This window comes from Diadema setosum, chromosome 2, assembly GCF_964275005.1.
Source record: "Diadema setosum chromosome 2, eeDiaSeto1, whole genome shotgun sequence".
Taxonomy (NCBI): Eukaryota; Metazoa; Echinodermata; class Echinoidea; order Diadematoida; family Diadematidae; genus Diadema; species Diadema setosum.
This window is the reverse complement of record NC_092686.1, coordinates 6,239,629-6,264,958: the sequence shown is the minus strand read 5'-3', so window position 1 is coordinate 6,264,958 and position 25,330 is coordinate 6,239,629. Positions and strand designations below refer to the sequence as shown.

Below are 25,330 nucleotides of genomic sequence, written 5' to 3'. Positions count from 1 at the left end.
TAAAATGCCCCATGCACATAAAATCTGGCCAGGATGTTGTTAATCACGATAAAAGGTGAAAGTTAAACTCTCACACATTTGCTACTGCGTGCATGTGCACAAAACACATCAACACTACACTTGAGGGTACATAAAAACACAGAAAGTACATTCATATATATATACTTTTTTTCTTCCATTACCTTTTTCTTCTTTCACTTTGCGACAGTAACATAATTTCTCAACAGCTCAGAGAAATACAACAGTAAATGTTTCAAACGATAAGTTTTCTTGACTATTTACAGGTAGACTTAGTTAGTTTCTTGTCTATACTTCTGTTTCTTTAAAGGGGGAGGGGGGTGACCAGCAAGGACGGCCATTTTTATCCACCACCTTTGCGCTAATCCTCCATCAACCTTGTGACGCGGTGCACCTTATGCGCGCACTTTTGTATGTACACAGACTCAATTTATGTGGCATTGACTGTTGCAAATGGTGGTGACATGTACACCACTACAATGATGACAGTATAACTCCCTTTTGAGAACTACTGTCTGGATACAGAGAGAATGCATGCAGGCGTTCATCACACATGAAGTGCATGTCAGTTTTGACGAGAAAGGAAGACAATCGAACAGATTTATCTCACTTCTTTAGATTGCCGCCTCAATCCTACAACAAATTATCATTTTGGTCAAACTCCTTTACATACAGGTGATTTCCATGCATGTTTTTTTTTTTTTTTTTTAAACATGATTTTAAAAAAAGAAACATCACAATCATCAAAATCAAAATCAAACAGCCACATTAACTATGTGCTCTGTTATAATAAGTCAATGTGAAAAAAATGAGAACATTAATGAAATAATACCAGGTGCACGCAGTTATGCATACCTCTGTGGCATATTTTCATGGAATTATGTTTTCTACCCACATGGCGTGTCTTTCTTTCCTTTCCTGTCGTCGCCTTTCTGCAACTTTCTTGCAGATTTTTTTTTGTCTTTTTTTTTTACCCCTAGAATCCACACAAATATACAATTTGTCATATGCTGTAAAAATAATGATAATCTCTCTCTATATCTGTACAAGCAAATACACGTTTTGTGATAAAATTGGAGCCATTCTTCCTCATCAAAGTCACGCACACAGATATGATCCATCTCCTCAGCATGCAATGTCAGTCGGCATAGACTATGTTGCAGTTGACACATTTATAGTCATGAAATGGCAAGTCAAAATGCAACGATTAAGAGCTATTTAAAAAAAAAAAAAAAAAAAAAAATCTGCATGTGCCACAGCAATACATATCAGTTATGGTACAGATATACTGCAGATGATGCAGTACGGTCTAGAAATCATGGGAGCTAACACATCCCACCAAATTCTGCCACAGAATCTTAAAGATAAACTGTCACTGAATTCTGCATCCTCACATAGTGGTAATAAGAAAATTTAAAAAAAATCCAATAAAACATATCAAAACTGGCTATGGTGCGCAAATAAAGGTCATTGCAAAACTTCTACATGATCATGCGAACTAGTGCATCGAGCTCTTGTGGATGCAGTGGGGAAAAAAATTACATTATTCATCTCGTTATGACAAGTGACCCTTTAAAACATGCATGCAATCTGGGTTCTTGTGTTCAGCACCCCTTTAGTAAATTATAACTGAACATACAGCCATTGCCCACTTCATGATCGACTACACTGTTTTGGAAAACAAAGTGAATAAAAGATAGCTGACGGAACTCGACCAACATTACACATCTGTAATCACATTATTGCATGCATTGAAGGCTTCTTATCACCTTTTACCTCTAACATCCCTCTAAAGACAATCTATGAACTCGTTGTAACATTATAGTCCATCCGAGCCATACATCTTATCACAGCAGAAGTGCAGAATGACGTTGCATGCTTTCATTTTCAAAATCAGTGATTTATAGTGCAATATCTTGCATATTTAGACTTCCTCAACTTATCTGGAAGTATACAGTAGACAGTCATATCTTTTTACACCTAATAATCTCTAATTCATTCATAATTACATATCGGAGTTGCGGCAATCATATCCTTCATTAGTCTATCAACTTTTTTAAAAAGTAGTTCTGGATGGATAGTTTGCCGACGGGAAAGCAAAGTGGCATATATCTCAGATGGCAGGGAGAGATAGAGAGAAGTTTGCTTCTCTGGTCTTCATTCACATTTTTTCTTCTCTTTTTTGTTTATCCATTACAGTTCCTATAAATATTTCATAGTACATTGCCTCAATTCAGACTCCCTTTGATTACGCTACAGCCCAGTCATCTGAGAGTTACAATCCTCTTCTGTAATCCGTTACCTCGGAAGCCATAGCTATGCAGCGACCAGCACTGCTATTTGGCATGTCTCGCAAATTCCTCTGCACAAAAACAAAAGAAAAACAGCACCCCCGTCTTTTCAGGACAATCAACATTATCTACTACAAGGAAAACAAATTCCTACGTTGAAAAACAAAAGAAAATAACAAAACTGTAATTACTCACATTCAATAAGAAAGCATGCATCTTTAAAGTTATCTAGATAGAATAGAGAAGAAACTTCACATAGCATAAGTTGTATCAACTGTGAAAAAAAGGCACATGATTTAATCACTGCCCTTTAATAGATAGAGGGCGCTGTTCCACTTTTTAAAAATTCATTTATTCTCGATCCATTTGAATGAATAAGAAGTACATAGAAGCTTTGTGATAGTCACAGCTCTTACAGCCATTGGTAATTTGCTGAAGACTATCAACAAGACTACAACATAAACCAGTTATGTTTTGCCACAAAAATTTCTTCTCTCAGCAAACTTTGCTTCCCAATCTCAAACTGTCCATCGCATTACAATTTGCGAACTGTTTTAAAACCAATGATGTCTTGTAGACAGGGTGGCATGCCACCTGCTTCAAAACTTTCGCTGTCTCGCCGACCAGCGGGAGACCACAGTTGTCCCACTCCTCCGTTGCCGTGGGAGTCGGGGAGTAGGGGGGAAAGGGTAACGTGGCGGGAGATGTCGATTCATTCACGTCCATGCGTGCTGTGCGCACCTGGGGATCCGACACGCTGTCACAAGGTTACGATAGGAAGTCGGCATGGTGGTGGTGATGCTGGGGCTGCTGAAGGGTATCGGGCATATCATCGAGGCTCGTCAAGCTGGAGCGGCGGCTGCTGTGCAGCGAGGTCGCCATGGGAGACTGGGAGAGCAGAGGGTCACCGGAGGGTGAGTCGGCATCGCTGGGCATGTCATCCATGGTAGGTGTGGCCTCGCCCAGGGCACTGTAGTTGGCAGCGTCAAGCCCGTTCGCGTAAGTACTGGCTTGGTTCTGCTGCTCCATGTGTTGCAAGTAGACCTGGTTGTCAGGCTGCAACTGCTGCTGTTGCTGATGCTGCTGCTGCATCTGTTGCTGCTGTTGCTGTTGCTGTTGCTGTTGCTGCTGTTGATGCTGCTGCTGCTGCTGTTGCTGCTGATCAGAGGGCTCATTCTTGACTTGGAAGTCGATGTCGGAGCCTTGGAGGCGCATGAACTCCGCTGCGATGACCTCTGTCCGTGTCTCTGGACTGAGGGCTGCAGTGCTGATGTTGAAACGCTTGCACTGCATTTCAAGTTCCTGTGAATTCCAGACACAAAATACGACATGATGGTGGGGTAGGAAAACCTTCAAAGTGTCATATCCAAGAATTACTCTTCCAAATCAACTTTTAATCTTAATGTCAACGTCTTACTTGGTGATTAATACTTGTAAATGTCCCCTCCTTCCATCACTTGAAAGCCTTCATACCTTTTTCTCTTCATCGCCTTTAAAGTTTCATTTTATTGTAAGGCATTCCATTCCTTGCACTTTAATTCAACAAGTCTCCATACTTTTCTTTTAACTTTCTCATCTGCTTTATAACTTCATCGTTTCTCCAAACTATTCTCTTCCCTGTCAATTCCCTTGGAATCATATCTATCATCCCACCTTTCTCATCACCATTATCATCACCACCATCATCATCATCATCATCATCATCATCATCATCATTTCCATGACAACCATCCTCCAAGCCTGCAACGATGAAAGCTGGGGCAGATTGATGTTCATGTTGATGGTGACCATAACAGTATGCTGGAGTTGAATTAAACACACTATTGTATCTACTGATATTCTCACATGGATTTACATAAAATGGGACAAAACCAAGAAGAAAAGTTGGCTCTCTTCCTCCCCCTCCCCCCCCCCCACCACCATCTTCCTTTTTTTTTTCCTCCTCTGTCCATTACACTCCTTCCTCACCTGTATTCTGAGCATCATCCGGCGGTTGATGGTCTCCAGTTGCTTCTGCCGGTCCTCCACCAGCTTGTAGCGATTCTTCTCCTTCTGCATCTTGCGGATGTACTCCACGGAAGACTTTAGGATGGTGCCCTTGTTCTGCCTCTGATCACTAATAAACACACACACAAAGATGGACATTTGAGATTCCTATGCTCATTCTGACCACCCTTCAGGCTTCACTTCATTCTAGCACTTAACCCTCTAATTGCCAGGCACTTTGGACAGTGTGTACAATGCTATAGGGTTTTCTGAGCCAATCAGCACTCAAGGCACATAGAGGCTTAAACCTCCCTCATACCACAGCCTCAAAATGCCACTAAGCCTTACACACCATACAGCTGCCAGTGGTAGTGTACCATTTATGAGAAGATCGCTTAAAGCTTTACTGTTACCATAGCCTTACAACGTCTGTGCTTGGATATTTGCCCCTGAGTTTTCTTTTCTAATCTATTCTGTATCTCTTTTTCAATCAAAAGAGGAACCATCACAGATATTCCATGCCTGTCATTCTCTGTCTTCCAGAGTTAGAGCACATTGATTAAATGAGCTTAGTTGTGTGAACAACTTGCTCTGCACTGCAGAGTTTGCATTGCATGAAAACAACTTTTAACAGCATTTCCCAAATTCATATCAATCTGGCATGTTGAAGGCTAAAATCAAACACTACACCTAAGACTTTTGAGGCTACTAAAAAAAGACAAATAAATATATAAGTCTTTAAATTTCATAATCACTTTTCTGATCATGACATATGTGTACAATTACGTTTGCAACCATAGCTTGATACAAGGTGCATGCACTTAAAACATGTATGGGTATACAGGGCTAACAGGTACTCTTTGATGAATGAAGGACCTAAAAATGGTTGAGAACTCACGGATCAATGTGTTTGGGGATGAGGGTACCAAGTTCCTTGATGCGGTCATTGATGTTGAATCTTCTCCTCCTCTCGACTGCAAAAAGAACGTCACAAGAAAGATTTCTCAGTCACTTATGAGCAGTACAATGCCAAAGTACGCAAATACAACTCAATTCACATGTCCCAAACTCTTGAGTGAGTCTGTTTACAAGAATATCTCCTAAAATAATGCAACAGGGCCCCATTGCATAAAAGATTAGATCAAGCATACAGTGTATGTCAGATTATCAATCATGAGTCACTGAATACTCAATTCTGATTGGCTGACAACTGACTAACATTACGCACCTTTGATTCTCTGACTTATGTTTGATTACATCTTTTTAGGCAACAGGTCCCTGATTACATCATTATACATGTGCAACTTTAGTAATGATTTCTAGGAACAGTCAAGGCTGCAGTGTGAATAATTTCTTCACTGTGAGAATTTCATCACAAGGGGCCAAAAAGAAATTAATGTCATCATTGCCATTTCCTGTTTGACTATCCCAATGTCCCTTGCCATTAATAATACAAGATGCCCTGTATGCCATGAAGTCTGAGGACAAAAGTGTTAATGTGATATGTGTTATTATAAAATGGGTTCAAGAACATAGCCAATCACAAGCGCTGAAATGAGTCACGTGTGCGCTATATATTTTCTTACAAACGTGCACAGGCATGCAAAAAGTGTGCAGCAAAAAAGAATAGCTGCACACTGACATCACAATGTACATGTACTTACTGTAGCAGTGCAGTCAATCATTTACACACAAGCACTCAATCACCTATTTACTGCTTGAAATTACGAAGTTGATATTCAGTGTCTTTGGAACACTTCTTCGGACATCTTGGCATTTGAGCAAGTTCTACGTGTAGACGAGCTGACTGGCACACTAGTGTTCACCCAAAGGTAAATAACAAATCGTTCATAGACCCATTTTATAAAACATATAATGCACAGGTTCAAGTTTGTGACATTAATGGAGATGCAGCTCACTTGTGGGTAGGTACTATTCTCAATGTCGTGCAACATGCACTCAGCTGCACCTGGTGCATGTTTCCACCATCGTAATTGCCCTCGAGTGCGCTGCATCTCCACTAACGCCTCTCACCTGCGCATAATTTGTATACTATATGAAGTATTGTCCGATCTCTCTCCTCTCTCTCTCTTCTCTTTGTCCGTCTCTATACTCACTCATGTTGTGGTTGTCTTTCTTCTGCCGCTCCTTGGCGATGGCGCGGGCCTGCTCCTCGGAGAGCGGCACCGGTTCCTGCTTGACCTTCGTCAGCTCCGGCGGGCACGAGGAGGACTGCTGGTTGGTCATGAAGGGCGCCATCTTGTTGTTGCTGAACGGCGAGTCCGGGAAGTTGTGTGTCACAGGCATCTGGGGAAGGGTGGAGTAAGACAGAGGACGGAACGAACATGTCAATACACTACACTTCTTACACACACTTGTCAATGTAGATCCGTTTACCAAAATACTGTACATGGCATACACCTACACATAGTCACACATGAAGAGTTACCTATCGCCACTTTACAATTCGCAAAATTTAAAAAAATATTTATTAAATGTACACCTCCAAATGGACAGTCAAACTGCCCAGGCTCTGATCTATCATACTGTGCATGACCATCTACATCAAATAGAAGCTGTAAGACCCCCTACAGCAACCAGCGAATACACTCTGGTTGAAAATCGCTACTGCCACATTTGCACAAAGGTTCCAAAAGTGAGCTTGGGTCACCCCAAAGGGAAATAGATTGCGCTGGGCGAGTTTCCCAGCCATAACACTGACAAACAATATCTGTATGAACCTATGTAAGTAAAATTGTTATGACTACCCACTTATTGGTTTAAAAAAAAGAAGAACCTATGATAAAATGTAACTAGAGACATAGGACTTTATGACGCATGTAAAACATGCAGAGCATGTGCTAGATAAAACAAACTCAATGTGTGTGTAGACATGTGTAAGGATACACCTTGCAGTAGAAGGACGTAACAGTGCTGAGATGAACTTTTACCTCTAGGAAGATGCCGCTTCGCCTGCATAAGGGCCTTGGCATTATTGCCTGAACATGCAGCTAGCACAGCTGACTTTGCAAACTACGAAGGACTTTTACTGGTGCCCACACATCAACTACCATCCGGACATTATACTGTTTATGCAGGTACTTCGCGAATGCTGCTGCAGTAACCATCAAATGTAAAACACACAAAATGGGCGCAACGAGAAGAAAAAAGACATGTTACTACCCTTTAAGGTCATGCTGGCTCTATACAAAGCTACAGGTGGTAGCAGTGTAATCCTGAAGAGTGTTTCTACAGGAGTGGCTGGGACTGCACACCTAGTCAGCAGTCGTGTGGACTGGCAACTAAACTTGTACCTGGAACTATTATGAGTGATTAATCATTAATTCCACCAATAATCCCAGATATACATATGAACCCACCCATTGCAGATTAAGACCCCCCCCCCCCCCATCCCACCCCGTCATAGGCATACACTGTACCACTCCTGCCCAAACAGATGGTGGCACAGGGCTTAACACCTTTAAAGCACTGAATATGTTTGCACAAGCTGTGCTAACTGCATGGTGACTATTGACATAAAAATACTTAATCATCGTATGAAAATGATAACCAGATGATTCTGGACATGTAAAAGATACTGGCGTGCCAAAAGTTCATTTCTTTTAGTCTTCCCCCTTCCATAGGCATATACAATTTTGTAATTCTACTCGACTGATTCAGCCATTCCATACACCTGTACATACTGTAGTATTTGGTATTATTCTAATTGTAGTCATGAAATCATTGTTTATATCATTCTGTATAACTGATGTTCATGGTTGATATTAGAACCCTTTTATCACTCCCGGGCCTTTTGATGTGTAAGTCTTTTGATGGGTGTGATCTTCCTCTGAATACACAAATAAACTATAAAAGCTATGTCACTGGTTTTGCCTATTGCCTTGATCTGTACAATGTGTCCACTTGATGCAGAATATATGGTATATTGTGTCCCAAAAAAAAAGTGACAAGATTTTGTGCTTGCTTGTATATCAATTACTTCATTTAACGTTGTTTTTTTTTTAAATCAACAAATTATTATTATCATTTTTAGAAACAAGCCTTGCCTTGAATTGGTGTGCAAATTGTATAAATATGGTACTTATCCTGCTGAGGAAGGACTGATTTGGTACAACGCATATTTCCCATAGACACCTGCCCGAGTATGTACCTGGGACTAGTTTTTAATGGGTTTTAAGTCTGTTTAATGTCTGAGCATGTACATGCTATGCATGTTTGTCTGTGTCTGTGTGAGTTTGTTTGTCTGTGTCTTCTCTTTGTGATTGAATGTGTATGTGCATCTGTACATCTGCATTATATTAAGGTGTGCACATGTGTTGATACATACATGTATTTGCTGATCTGTCTGTATATTGTGCTTGTATTAATCTGTGTTTGTATATCTGTCTGTCTGTCTGTGTGTGCGCATGTGTGTGTGCGTGTGTGTGTGTGTGCGTGTGTGTGTGTGTGCATTTGTGGTATGCAGGATCTGTATACGTCCTTCCTGTAGGCCTGGATGCTTACTGTGCTTGGCATAGAGAGCTTGTTGGGATCTTGCAGGAACTGACTGAGTGAGTCGTCTCCGAGGGTGGACTCCAAATTAATGACCTCATCGAGGATGTCATCCACCTACAAAAACAAAATAAATGTACGTGTGAAGAATCCCACAAAGATGAAAACTTGGATGACATGTGCAATGTGATACGTGATTGGAACAAGTCAACGTGCAGTGCAGGCTATCTGAGCGTATAGGATCCCCTGATACAGGAGAAGGCAATATTCGTTGGGACAATACGACATCATTCATGTAAATTTTCTGACTTCATGGTGCCTGTTTCTTAAATCCTTGTTGGCATAGCATTGTGGGAAGGCAGATATTGAACAGAAAAAAACAACAACAAAACTTAAAGGGTTATTTACACAAGTAAAAATGGCTCTCTAAGCAGGCACATCACAAAATGAGAATCTACATCAACACGCGATACTTTTATTGTCCAAACCATTTCAATGTACCGTGTAAGCATGCTGAGCTTAATGTGAATTAGGAGACTATGCGAGCAATGGTTTCTCTTTCAAAGAGTTTGTACGCATCTCAACATGCATATGTAGAATCCCATAACATTTATGTTGTCTCATAATTTTTTTTTTTAATGAAAAAGACAGCCATCTTTCATGAATTTTAACCAACAGGTGGAACTCAATTCCATTAGGCGATCATCATCACACCAATCATCATCACAGATGTCGTACCTAATACATCTCTTGCACACAATACATCCCCACAAACCCTCACCCAAAGCACCTTGAATCATACCCTACCACCCTCTCTAGCAATCAAATGACACAGGTTCACTCCGATACCAGCACATCACATTCATGCTACGCCACGTGGGTGCGGTTTTGCAAGCGTACTTACAAAATGGTGCCGGTTGTACCAATTCATCCCCACTCTTGTCACTGCGTGGCCTCGAACCAGAATAATGCAAACAGCAAGCCCCAATCCAACCCACTTACAAGGTCCTGTCTCTCCCCCTGTGAGCTTCTTCTAGCAATTAACTACTGGTCACGGTGTCTATACACTTTCACAGTTTGGCTGCCTTTGGAATGGATCTCGTTATAAATCATTTTAGCACGACATCCTGTTCATTTCTTCTTCCTTTTCCTTCTGTGAGCTCCAAAGTCTTAAACCATACCTTTTTGTCTTTTTCACCACCCCCCACCATAAAAAAAAAGAAGTTATTCAAGATGATAGCGGCCCAAGTGATTTGATAAATGTATTTTGCAGCAGTTACACTGTATCAGCCAACTCTATTTCCATGCCTTGAATACAGTATACTAGAGACAAATAAGAGGTTTCATTGCTGCACTTTGTACATGAGTAGAGACCGGTCACTCGCATCAAGCTTGTTCAATAGACCATAATTGGTTATGCATTCATATTTTATGCATGCCTTGTTCACAAAAGTTGCCTTTTAACACGCACTCTTCTCACCCGGCCGTGCGCGAAAAATTAGTCGTGTGAAAATATCCACTTTCACAGTATGAGGAAGGATTGTGGAACTACGTAAATTATTTCAAGAAGAGTAAAAATATGGCTTCTGAGAAAAGTACTCATTGAACAGAGCACACTGTTACTGCCATAAATGCACTCTTTGTAATGGAAACAAAGTAGAAAACACACCAGCATTGTTTTAAAGCACCGTCTTTGCATACTGAATCACACACACACACACACACACACACACACACCAAAAAAAAAAGAAGAAAATACAACTAAGCCCTGACAAAATTTTATTTTGTAGAGGGACAGAATGGAAGATGTACGTCAAGCATGAATATATTGTATATCCTCTCTTGTCTCAGGGAAAGAAATCTGCATATAAAATAATGTACGCATTATGTCTTTTGTTCCTCATCAAGATAATCTCCTTGGTATAGTCGGCAATGAATATGGGCGGGGTGACAAACTGGGCGTCCTGCCTGACCGCTCTCATGGAACAGCCACCAGTGCACCGCGATTTAGTGAACCTTACGCCCTCGGCTCGGATGAGCACAACAATATCTGGCTGGTCACTGAGCATTTTGTCTCTTCTCCCATCGGCAAAAAAAAAGAAAAAAAAAATGGCGGCGGAGGCCTGGGGATGGTTGTGCCAACACCACGCACAGGGCTCACTGGGTAAACCCTGGAATGAATGGCAGGGAGGGCTCTGCCGGATGCATGATGCATGAGCGCAGTTCTGCGCAGTTCCGGACATCAAGATGACTGCATGGAATTCCTTGGTCCCAATTTAACATTTTCAGGCCAGAAATGGAATGTGGTCGGGATGTTAACCTCGTGAGTTGCACAGCAAAGTAATCCTTTCCTGCTTAAGGCGTCCTTTTCTCCTCTACCCCAAAGATTCTGTAAACGAGAGCTACTAATCATGCAGAAAAGTTTTGATTCAATCATTTTCTGCCACTCAATCTGGTCATAATAAAGATGAAAGTATGTCCTTCGTTCACCACTTTCTCTCTTCTGAAGGCTCCAAATATCTTCCAGTTGTCTCAAGACCATTTCACTAAATTAACTGGCTTGAAGTTAGATTACAGGAATTAGGACAAAGTTTCATAACATGTTTATCTCAAATGTTATTAAACAAATAATCTCTTCCTGTTTAGATTAAATCAAGAAATCTTTGCCTTTGACAAGCAAAAAACAATAAAAAACAAAAACAAAAAACAAAAGGAAAAGATAAACATCTCTACCACCCCAATATTCTTTAAAGTTTGACTCTGTGCAACCCAAGTTTAAAGCTGAGATGTCTTCATTCAGATTACTTGACATATTGTCCTACATCAACACAAATATGCATTGAATTGACCAGTGTTTTAGTAGTAGCCATTGCAAAAGAAATCACAGGCATATAAACTGCAGCAGGATTTGAAACCACGACCTCCTCAGAACCAGACAGGCACTCTTTCCACTAGACCACCGAGCTTCCCCCTGACAGCCAGTGCTGGTTCTAATTCTCATAGCATGCAGCCGGCACTACATAATTATCAAAATTGATGTAATTATTGCGTCAAGTTGTTTATATTGCAAATGGTTGATATATTGTCCTACATCAATGTAAATATGGTTCATATAAGGTTTGAATCCTGCTCGAGTATGCATGCGAATGATTTCTTTTTTCATGGCTACTACTAAAAACTCAGTGCTTAATAACGTCGATGGAAGTAAATTTGTCAATCAGTTGCAATTAAAACAACTTGATGAAAGAATTTAATCATATTGAATCCTTATTGTGATTAGCAATACTCCTGAAATAAACAAATACATCACCCATGACATGTGTTATGCCCTCTACAGCTTGCTGGTCACGCTGGATTCAATCTTTTTGCAGAGAAAATTTCACACCAAAACTTCACATGTCAGCAAAATGCCAATCACTGGCAAGTGATATGTTCCCAAACAAAGGAGTAAAACCACATCTGGGCAAATTTGGGGGAGACTACCAAGTTTGTTTTTGACTTATTGTTTGTGCATGATACAATATGTACACACTGTACTCTATTTCCTGGAAGAATGATAGTTGCAAATCAAGTTGCACATCATGAATGATAGACTAGCGAATGTTACGTGAAGAAAAGACTTCAGGGACTGCTTTCATGCTGAACAGAGAGAAGAAAAATCCCTTCACTATCTGCAGAAAATAGCAAAAATTGATATGAATAGATGCCCATGTGATATATCATCATAGATGGAGAGTGAAAAAAAAAGAGAGGAAAAACGAATAAGCAATATGAGTGAGGTTGAGATAAATCTATCTTACTTGGTCAAAGATGAGACAAACTAATCTGAAATTTAGTGAGTATTGTATATCTTGAAAAAAATGAAATCCAATGGAACTAAATGCATGGTAAGGGGGGGGGGGGGGGTCAGTGACTTTTGTTTGAATCCCTGACCAGAAAATCCCATGCAGAGAAAGGAAGGCCATCCTTTCATGATCTCAATTAGATTTGACGGTATTCATCTATCCCCGTTATTAGATGATGCTTCGCTGCAAGTCTGTAGAAATGCAGCAATGACTTTAAGTAAGGAAAAAACAAAACAAAACAAAACAAAAACTGCCCCCTTGTACATTTAAACAATGGCAGCCAGCTAGCATGAAACCAACGGGGTTTCATTTGCACCTTCTCCTTTGGCCCCCAACCAGACAGTGCATGACTACACGGACGATGGATTGTTACACAAGTCTGGGAGACTGCACGCTCAACGCCGCGACCTTCAAGGCACTGATATTCACTATGATATTTGCTGGCTAAAAGGTTGTAGTGCTGTATAAAGAGCTGCTTTAATTACAATGTATCATCATTATTATCATTTTTATATACAGTAGGATTTTATGCCGATCAGAGCTTTCACCACATTTTCTGAATTTACTGTTTTATAGCATGGTCTTATCGCAGGCAAATACAGTGCATTCCCACACCTTGGATTTTTGAGGGGGCAGGGTCAACTGAAAAACTTATCCCCTCCTTATGATCTGCATTATCACTCACTAAAAGTACAGGATAAAGATTAAAACAGATTTTTTTTTTTTTTTTTTTGACTCCACACTCCATGGCAAAGGTATTGGCCCGACTAATTCTCAATTTACCAGAAATAGAGCAAGAGAAGAAAAGAAGTACGAAGTGGAAGGAAGCGGGAGTCATCAATAGTCTGTATTTTAATGACAGGAACACATCGAACAGGCATTACCCGAAAGGGAAAGTACGTTCAGTAAAAGAGAGAGAGAAAAAAAAGGACAGGATAACCACAGAGACTCTGCGTTCAGAAGCCAAACTCGATGCACGCAGGTTTCCCTTTGCACATATGTGTTCACACTTGGTCGAGGCAGCAAAGCTAATTATGGTTCAAGGTCCATGCAAGATTTCAAAAAATAAGAACGAGAAGAAACTATCAAGGAACCTCCAAGAACCCCCGACTGTCTCACAACTCAGGATTGTACGTTAATTTCTCCAGCATGCATGGTTTCCTCTGTAAGGGCTGGCAGTTTATCTCAATGTAGCATGCAGCTGCTCAAATTATGGTATCAAAAAGCAACCCTGTGGTATTTCCAAACTCCATATATATGTATATAGAAAACTATAATTCATTTGAGACATTAAAGATCTGAACCATTTTGGGCAGCAATTACATTAACCTAATAATGCATTAGAAGAAATTATGACCCCACAAGCACTTTGCAGAAAAATGAGAAGTAGAAACAAGGTGAGCTACTAGTGGCTTTTACTGCAAAGGGAAATAAGCGATATTAGGCCAATGATAGTCGGACATGGCCGATAATTCATCGATATAGCAAAAGGATGTGTACGCAGACATGATTGTATCAATTTTCAAATAAGAATTATAAATGCCCTTGAAAAGTAGTCATTAATTGTGATTACAGAAAACATACTCGCGGAAAGCCTAGCAGACATAGCAATATAAGTTCTCAATCGGAAGGAGGGGGTGGATAGGAAATCTAAGGTATATATATAGAGAATTGTTCCATAAACTTGAAATTTGCATGAAGATGCATTCACTATGTACAGATGAGAAAGCCATAATGAAGATTGATGTCCGTAAGGTCAACTCTAATAAGCTAATGAGAGGCAATAAAATGATAGAAAAGAATTACCTTCCACTCCCTCATCGTAAGTGCTGTCCCTTTCGCAGACTGTTCCTTCTTTGGCTCGTTCTACCCTAAAAAAAAACACTTTGGACGATTCTAGACTACAAAATATCACATTCCGTCAGGATCAGATCGAATCCCCTCTGGTTCCTACAGCCAAACACCACTCATGATCAGGCTAGGCTTCATTGCACATTTTCAGGCAACATCAAGTAGCAAACTGTTAAATGGCTGCTGTTCTCTCGCATCTGCTTCCGAGGATATTCAACTGACGGTGGTCTTTGACCGCTCAAAGATCCTTGATTCAGAATCCAGAGTCTACAACTATAGGCAAACAGTTAAATGTTTTCATTCTGTACCGTGCACACAGTGATATATCGCATACTCCAGTTTTATCCTTGGCAGTGTTTGGCAAATTTCCTCCCCAAAGATAATGAGGTCGACCCATCCAAGGTAATTTGTATGTGCGGATGAACAGTACAAAGTCATGGATCACAAACATGCATGCACGCACACACACACACACACACACACACACACATAGAAGGATTTGACCCTAGTAATGGCCTACATAAGTATGTAAATAACCAGTGCCAATGACCCGATACAATCAGCAGACAACCATCAAATGACCTCTGAGTGAGATGGCAAGACTCCAAACAACCAGAGTCTTCATCAACTGGCAAGATAAGAATTTCCATTAAACCATAATCCTTTGAAGACTAGACCCAAGTTTTCTCCGGCTGGGGTCAATGGGAAATATGTGTTGTAGAAAAATCAGCCCATCTTCATTGAGTTAAACAGGATATAGCTGACTGATGCTATACTGCGGACTGCATATGATCAAACATGGATTCCACCAAAGATTAGATTGAAATTTGTGATATTGTCGGACTTGTCCAATGATAATGACCCATCGAGGTGTTTGGATGGACCCCAAAACAGGCGTGATTTAGCTCCTGCATGGGCTATTTGATTCCTTAACCCATTGAGGACGGTTTTATTTTGCTACAACATGCATTTCCCATAGACACTTGCCCGAGTATACTCGGGACTCGTCCTCAACAGGTTAATGCTTAATTCATCTCCTACATGTTCAAGCACAAAAGCAGACAGATGTGAGGGAAACGAAACATGGGTGTGTGGATACAGAGATGAAAGAGAGAGGGAGGAGGGGTATGAGAGAAGGAGAGCCACAAAGATCAAAGAAGCAAAAAACTCAAAAGGAAAGGGAGAAGATTAAAGAGAAAGGAGGGGGAAAGAGAGGAGTCTTCAAACTCCCCCTTCCCCCCTCCCTTAGGAAAGCTAAAAAGTGATGAAAAAATAAGATAACATCGAATAGAATGAACACACACAAAGAGAGAGAAAGAGAGAGAAAGAGAGAGAGGATGATAAAGAAGAAAAGATTCTCACCTCTTGCGATGTCGACATGGGGCTGTTTGGGACGCTGGACTGGGAGCCGCTGATGCGCCGGTTGGAGGGCGAGTGGGAGTTGGCGGGCATCATCCCCAGCATGTGAGGGTTGGGCTTGTTCTGGTTGGACAGGTACTGCTCCACCTGCCGCCGCTGGTTCTGCTGCAGATGGAAGCGGGTGGGGTTCTCCAGCTTGGTGTTAACCTGCAAGGGTAGGGGGGAGGGTGGAGGAGTGAGAGGGATAGATGGAAAAAAGGGGGTGGAGCAGAGAGAAAACACAGAAATAGATACTCCTGGTTAGTAAACTTAGGTATAGAACACAGTGATGCATTTAGAATCACCTGTAAAGTGAGCACAAGTGGAAATTCACACAAATTCTTCAAATACCATCAGGCATCTCTGCAAGGACCATGAAGGCGATATGTACACCTGTGTGCAGTTTGCATATAGTCATTTTGTTTCTGTTCACAGACATAACTTCGTGTATCTAAATTTTGAAATTCAATCCGAGATACAGACGGCACTATTGCTTTACATGAAGTTATTACGTGAATGCAAACTGACAACGCAGATGAACACTGTGAAAGAGAAAATTTGCCAAATGTTGACATTCCGTAAAGGAAGGGTAAACAATGAGATTAGTGTACGTGTGCAAGGAAATTTGTAATGCTACATCAAACACTTATAGACTGTTGTCTTTCGCGATGTACTGACGAGGAGCACATAAAAACCTGTTCAAGTAAAAAGAAAGAACAATGGATAAGGAGGAAAAAGGCTGTGGATTAGAGACGGCCATGAAATCAGCAATAACTCTGGACATGGAACATTGACTGAAATCCTGAAAGCAGAATTGAGGGAGGTATTAGGGCTAGAAGATACGACAAGCAAGTGTACCATTACCTTCATGACTTGAAATCTAGACCAGTAACTGGACAATGAATTGGGCATCTCTGCTATTTATGAATATTGAGGGTTTACTTTACCTCCCCCTGCCCCCCCCCCCTCCAGAAAAGGGAAAGAAATGAGAGGAAAAAGTAAAGGGGGATAACAGAATTCCTTGAAAAGTAACAATTTCATATTACCGGTTAATCAAAAAAATCCCACTTGAATATAGTGTATCCAGTATTAGTGTTGTACTTCCTTTCAGTATAACATATATTTCATGATATTAAACTCATAGTGGATGTAAACTTTCCCTCCCTAATCACCCAATCACAACAACATGTGGATCACTTCCGGTTTCCTATTTTTCCCCTCTCAAAAACGAAAGTGGAAAGATGAACCTTCCCCCCCCCCCCCCCCCCCCCCCCCCCCCCCGCTGAGATAATGAAAGTATTTGAAGTGATCCCGAACAGCAACACAGTGAAAGTACAATTGTACTCTCCTCTTCGGAATGGGGTGTGGTAGTGTTCCGGTGGCTATGATGGCTTTAGGGAAAGGCAGATACTGTAAACTTGTGGAATATAATGAAGCAGACCTTGACAGTGATATTGGTCGAGATCTTGGGAGATGGTAGAGAGGAAGAAAACCTGGACAGACTGTACGGAAGCCGTACGTCGGCAGGCCCGGCTACTTTGACTACCCAGGAAGTGACAGATTTTCCTTTCTCTGTAACTTGAGAGATATTTTTATCAATCGAAGGTTGTCTGACACAAGCAATCAGATGTACAAGTCGCTGACTGCCACTAAAAACTCTAAAAGAACTACACAATTTCGGCAATCAAAATAATCATGAAAAACAGGGCTTTTCTTTCGCTCATTCAGGGAGTTACGCCCTCACCTCCCTGGTTCATTCGTTTCATTTCTTTTACAAGGGCATTTCCTGATTTTAGGGGTTAAAGCTCTGACGTGTTCCCAGTAGTAATCATGTCATCACTTTACCAAAGCAAAGGTTAATAAAAAGCCGTGCTTCTTCTGTAAATGAGCCCGAAGAAGACCCTTTAATGGGTATTACATAACTTGCGCAATCAGTACATCAACAAACATTTATCCTGAAGTAAAAGCCACATACACAGCAGTCACATCTCTCCTTCTACATCTCAACTTGATTGGTAACGCTGAAAACTCCAAGCACAGCAAAGCAAACGAGGGCAGCATGGACTACATTTCCACACTCCGGCAATACTCGACTTTGTTGTAGACGGACGTGCTTCGCCGGGGAATTTAATTGAAAATGAGAGAACAGGAAGCGCACTGGATGCCTTTTGGAGACCATGTCCCGTACCCACATTGCACCTCACTACTCTGCAGTTCCCGGCTGTATTTTTCTGCTGTACTCTTGTCAAAGCCCCAAGGACACGCTGTTTACATATATCTTCATCTGTTTTCTTGTTCCCGCGCACAGACGTCAATTTTCGCCACTTCCCAAGCACTTGTTTTTTCCCTGTCCCAGTCTCTGACCCAAACCAATTACGACTACGTGGGGATGGACCGAGATAATTCTTGAAATGTCACACGAAGGGAACATAAAAAGAAACATCAGGAAATGACGAGCATGGGGATATGAAGGGGGGATTGTTCTTCATTAATCACGGAGGATGTACTGCAGTAATAACCTTTAATGCTACATCTAGGAGAAGCATAATTGAGCTTTATCACTACTCTGTTTTGTTTTCCTTTTTTTTTTCTTTCCATAGGCTCATACCAACAGCTTTATGAAGAAAGGATGTATGTAAACTGTGGGAAAGACTTACAGATATGTCACCATGATGGAAATTTTCTTTCCGAGGCGCTGAATCACAAACATCGTAACTGTCAGCGACACAATTAGCTTACGGGGAGCTCAACGTAATGACTTCTGACAGATCTTCCTGTGGTAGTCGAGGTAAAGACAACGGCCTCCCTCTAATTCATCATAGTTTTCGAATGACACGCATCTCAATTCGGGGAATAAAACCACGCAGCTCACGTTTGGAGTTCCACGTAGTGGCTCTTGATGCAATAAGTTACTCGACAATTACCTGACAAAGAAAACAAATGACCACTGAATGTCTTTGAATGTGGTATCATTCGGGACTTGCCCATGAAACCACCAGGAATTCACCCCAGAGTCACGGTGCGGTGAAGTTTGCTATTCTTTGCTCAGGAAGCTGTTAATCAAACTACCTCATAATTCAGCCTTTTGCTGACCTCTCACCCTCTATTGCATTAGGCTCTCATACAAAGAGAATGTACTAATTTCTTCCCATAAAAAGAGCAAACATATTTCACTGAAAATTAATTCTCAGTTGTCTTTGAACAATGGCCTCATACCCTTGTACCACTTGAGTGCACTGGAGGCTGCAGAACAGTTTAAGGGCTTGACGGTTAAAGTGAAAATTTCACGAAAATTTTCATCTTTTAAAAGTCTTACCTAACATGTCATCTCATCGAAACAAATTCTTAAGATTCATCAAGTAAAATCATTTCTACTCTGAGGCTGAGGTATCTCATGGATACGAAATAATCTGGAGATGGGACGTTTCACTGTCGGCGACAGCCATTGTCCACCAGTAAAATGTTGTGAAACTCGTGCACAACAAATTCACCGCTTCCTATGGTTAGAAATTCAGGGAGGGAAACGGCTATGTCGCAGCCTGAAATGGTGACTCATACACCTTAGTATGCGAGGACATGAAAGCTGATGGCTACTGTCACATGAAAGTCCGTCTGTCTTCATTCAAAAGACGACTGTGGCAACTTTTATATGCGAATTCAATGAAACTTCTACGAAATCCTTTCTTGTACATGCACAAAGGGCAAATCAGGGAAGATGTTGACATAATTGTCATGAACATATGGCTTGAGGTTGATTACTGAAGGAACTATCCAAAACAGTGCTATGAACAGTACAAAGACTTGTGAAATTTGAGGGTTACAGCTAGCGCCTCCAAATCCTCGATATCAAACTAAAGGTCAGCCAGACTGTCATATCTGAAAGGGGAGAGGGAAGAAGGGGGACAAACTACATCCATAAAATCTGTTGTTTTGGGTGTTTTTTTTTTTACACTTGGGGGTGGGAAAGGGGGAAATACATTAGGGGGAGGGGAAGAGAAAGGTACAGTAGTTGGATGATTGGTTGATAAAACTATTAAGAAGCACCCTGCTGAATCACACACTAGCACTCGCCCTGTTTGGGCAACATTGACACCTCTCTCGGCCCCTGCAGACAATCACTTAATCCCCTTCTTCCTGCAAAAAACGAATCAAACTCCCACCAGTCGTGCCTTTCCGAACCCTATAGTCAATTGTCATCTAAATGGTATCTACACACACACACACACACACACACAAAGAAAAAAAAATGGCCTGAGCTGCTTTCTAACAGTATGAATCTCGTGCCATTTCATGCCTTTTCCTAACTTTCTTTTTCACTATTGAAAATGAAACTGCTGGGAATCAACTTCAATGTTAACAGAAAAGTAACTTTTGTAATGAATCAGCTAGTTGCATTCTCTGCACATACCTTGTAGGTGTATGAATACAAACATGGGCTGGTGCTAAATGCCTGAAGGCATGGCTAAATCAGTGTCTGATAGCAAGCATGATTCGAAGTCTGCTGTGACTTAGAAGAGAATGGTGAGATTACTGTGTTTGACAGTGTCACTATGCTCATAGATCAATTACAGCTACTGGACATGGGAAGCCGGCTGTTGAGGCCTTGGTGACCTTTTCTTGAACCCTATCAGAGCCAGCTGGCCATGTGTACGGGTACAACTTGTTTTTTCCTGCTTTAAATGTTCCCATAATCCCCGGCATCAGTGACCTGTCCTGGCTTACGGCTCAGTCATCAACCAGTGTCTTACCGTGCCTTTGTGGGAGAAGTCTGGATGTTCATCGGGCGTGGTCCTCAAGACGGGTTAAAGGAGGTCATAAGCACCTTGGTTGTCATATCCCCTCTCCCTTCTTCATCACCATCATTATCATCCCATCACCCCCCCCCCATACCAAGACTGTCACAAAAGATTAAAAAAGAAAAAGGGAATGTGGTATCCTTGCCAGAAGTAATACCCTCTAAACATCGTCCAACCACACAATATGCTTACGGCTGATTGCCTCTAAAAATAGCATGACTCCGTTCAGAAATTCTGATGCACATGAGGGGGAAAAAAAGAAGAAGCAGTAAAGGTCATGACCTTGATGTCATAATCTCATAGCTTCTTTCCCTTCAAACTGACGACTCAGCGTCAAAATCTGCTAAGTGACCGTGAACATGATCAACCGCAGCAACGATGGTGGGGGGAAAAACGGGAGACGGAAGCCGGCAAAGCAAGGAGTCTTGTCTCTCATAATGTTTTCCTTCTTTTTTTTTTTTTTGTCCTATTTTGCAAACTGTACAGCTGGCCTCTAAGCAACATACAAACACACTCACGTCTTCTAAAAACAATTTTCTTGCTTCTTAACTTCACAATTCACAAAGTCAAACAAAAGGGGGGGGGGGGAGATAGTCAATACTCTACAAGACCCTTAATCATGTAGCACTACACTCATCTAAGCCTGATGTGAAATCCTTCCATTCATTGTGAATAGTACCACCTCTTGGACAGTTTGTCAAAGATACTTCTCATATTCTACCTGTCCACAAGATTCCACCAACCAAGTAGTCACTCATCTACATTGTATGTTGCTGATTTTCATAGAAAAACAACCAAAAAAAAAAAGCAGCACATGATCCCAATCAATAAAGGCTCTGCTAGGCAATGAACAAACTTGCTTCATATCATGAAATCCTGTTGACACTGAATGAGAGCCTTCTTAGATCATAGCACAATAAATCTGTGCAAGAAAAGGCAAGCAAACAAACACATAAATAAACAGACATTCAAGAGAGGAGATGAAAACACTGAAGACATACTCCTGTCATGGTCAAAATAATGTTCCCTTTTTTTTGGGGGGGGGGAAGGGGGAGGGTTACCATGAGTGTTGCAATTAAATGGATGAAAGTATCATCAAATTTTCATTTGAACACTTCTCATTCTGCTGTTGACTTTTAAAGCATACTTTCACCAATGAGCTTTCGTCAGTCTAGCTCTTTTAATATTTTTGTTTCTAGATTGCTTATGTTTTTGGTCATGAACATGTGTTTGAAGGGAAACAGACAAGATGACCAGCTACAGTGCATTCACCACGGCAAACCACAAAGCTTGAGCAGTTCATTGGAGTTCAACAAACCAAAGAGGGCATTCTGTCATCGGTAAAGAGGAAAATGTGTACGTTTGTGTTCAGATTCACCCACATACACATATGCACACAAAGTGAATAAAGAATTATCAGTCACAGCCATGAAGATCTTTGTGCCACGAGACACCAAGAAGATTAAGTTCTGCAAGCAGGCTAAACAAATACTAAGTTAGTGGACACCCCTCCTACTCCCCTCCCCTCCCCTCCCCCCCCCCCCCCATCCAACCACATGCCAGTCAACGGATTAAAGGAAGAGAACAGAAAACAAATCAGTGTAAGTAGATTAAGGATTGTAAAGGGCTAAACATTCACAAGAAAACAATTTGCCCAAGAAACCTCAAAGAAGATTACACTTTGTAAGAAATGGTAGAACGACGTTGGTGGTTAGAATGTCATGGTAGAGGCTGTGTCATTCACATCTATGACTGGTTCGTAGCACCCCAAGTTACCTCCAGATTTTGTCAACTCTACGCACCTAGGGCAACCCTTAGGAGGTCAACGTCCTCTAACCCTCTTGCACCAAACCAGCACTGTGTCCTCGCCCACTGATTTTGAGAAGGAGTCAAGCACCTTCCGACCACCGTCAAAATGGCTTTTGGACTTCACCAGTCCACACCAGGGTTCAGCCAGTCTGGTCTCCATTCAAAACAGATTGACTGTGAATGAAATCCTGCTAGTAACTGGCAGCTTTGGGGTCCGGACACCGGGCTTAGCTCATAGTCATCATCACTTGATCCACATGGCCGAAAGGGTAATGATGCAAAGACAGCAACAGCATCCCAAGACAAAGGAGGAGGAGGAGGAGACGGAGAAAGATCCACAGAGAAAGAGAGAGCAGAGGAAGGTAAAGTGAAAAGATGAGGAGTGTGAGAGAAAGTGTAGAAGAGATGGGGCACTTGCATATCAAAATGATAAAGCCCCACCCCTTCCCCCCCCCACCCCCCCCCCCCAAAAAAAGAAGAAGAAATGATGTGGTTGATGAGAAATAGTCTCTTAAAAGGAAGATAAAAAATGCTCATCTGAACAAGCTGTTAAGAAGGAAGTCGGTCATTCACTTGTAGATGTCGTGGTCATACTTGGTCCACTGACCCTTTACTCTTCAACATAAAGGTCAATCCCCGATTCTGGTTTTAAAAGAAAAGACTTTAACCAAAACACAATTTGACAGATTTAAAACTCTGGACTTAATCCCACAATGCACCATAAACTCCCTTATCTAGCAAAAAGCCACCAGTACAACATGAGAACCTAAACTTGTATACATGTAATACCTCTCTTCTCTTGGGCTTTCTCGTTTTGCAAGGCATGGAAGATTTAATCATGCACTAAACATTCGTGCTCATTTGTGATTTGCTATTTCAATAATAAAGACCTTACAGAAATGATAGCTTGTGTTCTATTGATAAAAGGAACAAAGCACACTGTATGGTTTGTCTACAGAATTTCACATTATTTACCTTGCATGAACAAGTTGGAGACATCAAATTCAGTCATTGTTTTTTAATGAATATATGCTATTTAATGCCTATCTACAATATTGACAGTGGCAGGGTGAAAAAAGGGGCGGGTTTGAAGGGGAGTTAGAGAGAAAGAAAGGGGTAAGAGTGTGGAAAGGGTACTGCGAGGGACGGCCGGCAAGGTGTGGGAGTGGCCCATTATGAAAGATCGAATGAAACAAGACTTCATCCACGAGGGTCTTCTGATGCCAAAGAAATTGGTAAAAAGATACGATGGGGCCTTTGTTCCAGGATATCTTTATTATGTGTTTGTTCCTTTTTGTTTCTTTTGCCCTCTTGGGGTACAGGTTGGATGGATGGGGGAAGGTTGCTTCACCCTACTATTAAGAGTTTAAAGTAAAGCCTTGAGCCAATGTCTGAATGCAGTATGTCACATGTTCACTTCTTTAGGCGTTTTCATTAGACAGGCCTGAATGGCCATGCCGCAAAACACATTTTCAAGTAAAGAAAGGGATAAAGAAATGTGATGCATGCACAAAAGAGTATAAAGGGCTTCTTTCAAGTCATAATTAAGCTTTACTTGTTTATCCAACCATACCTAAACAAAACCACTACCCAACTAATCCCTAGTGATCATTTAGGACTATTTTTCATTTGGTCAGTTCATAGATACGTATTTGTCTTTTTTTTTCAGTAATTTTACTGTTCTTATAAAAATATTAATTAAACAGGGACAGGCCTTGTATCGGTAATCTGAACTGCTCGACCTATCATTTGCCATGAAAGTGCTAAGCAGCACTTCCATTTTTCTTTTTCAGTCTACCCTGAAAGAGAAAAGAATTATCACCAGCACATCAGGGCATTCAACTTCAATCCCTGCAATGATGATGTTAAGAGATCATTCTAGAACATACAGTTGTACATCAATCTGAATACACTGCAATTTATAATTTACATAGCAATTCCTCTCTACAAATTTCTTCTTTTTGTTGAAACACAAAAATGTTTAGTATGAGTTGGCTCATTCATAAACCAGTCACATTTTCTCCTTAAAATGCTCTCTTCTCCAGTTAGAATGTACAATGTAATATCATTTGTTTTTGTCACAACCCCCCTCCCTTTTCCAAAGCAACAACAGTAAACTGCTTTGCCTCTCAGAGCCGCAGTATCATTTTTCTGTCACTTGTCAAGGTTCCGACATCCGTTGGCAGTTTCAACCTGTCCTGGTGGATTTTCAAACAGACAAGACAGTTTTTAGGGGAACTGCAAACATTGCTGCAGCGATGACTTTACATACAGTGTGCCCGGGGGAAAGATGGCTAGGGAGGGGGGAGGGAAGAGGGAGGGGGCTCACGAAGTCGAAGCTTGCTCCTAAATTTAGACCTAACTCCCTCACTTAGGCCCGCAGGGACCCGCAGGTCTATTTCGGACTCATCATTCGGGACTATATTTAGGGGTGAGTAAATTCATGACAATTTTCCAAATGGGGCTACTATCAGTGAGATAAAAACACACCAGGGAGCATGCCAAAGAAAAGGTTGGATATTGGGCACAGGCATACAATTAGACAAGACATCGGGAACAAGGTACTTTCTTGGGGGGGGGGGGAGGTAGAAAGAGTTTACATGGTTACAAAAAGGTTAGGTAAGTGGGAGTGGGAAAAAAATTAGAGCAACCTGGCAATGAAATCACCTTTAAGCACACTGGGGGAACTTGAACTCAGAGTCACCTTCGCAGAACTGCTCAACAAGAGTGAAGCTCTTATGTTATGCTTTGCTTTCTGCCTGAACAGCGTTATCATGCGAGAACCCATTGCTACAGTCTGACTAAGTACAGCGAAATATGTTGC

At 41.3% G+C, this 25,330-nt stretch overlaps 1 protein-coding gene across 1 annotated transcript in view; it reads right to left on the bottom strand.

The window, feature by feature from the left end:
• Nucleotides 1–1,457: 1,457 nt before the first annotated feature.
• The window catches only part of LOC140239286 (uncharacterized), an 85,557-nt gene continuing 61,684 nt past the window's right edge, over nt 1,458–25,330 (bottom strand). Inside the window, exons 3-8 of the mRNA XM_072319166.1 lie at nt 15,866–16,069; nt 8,820–8,924; nt 6,413–6,602; nt 5,194–5,269; nt 4,278–4,425; nt 1,458–3,611 (exon numbers count right to left, since the gene is read on the bottom strand). Of these exons, the coding sequence (XP_072175267.1) occupies nt 3,078–3,611; nt 4,278–4,425; nt 5,194–5,269; nt 6,413–6,602; nt 8,820–8,924; nt 15,866–16,069 (1,257 nt within the window). The 3' untranslated portion in view covers nt 1,458–3,077. The remainder of the gene's footprint in view (nt 3,612–4,277; nt 4,426–5,193; nt 5,270–6,412; nt 6,603–8,819; nt 8,925–15,865; nt 16,070–25,330) is intronic.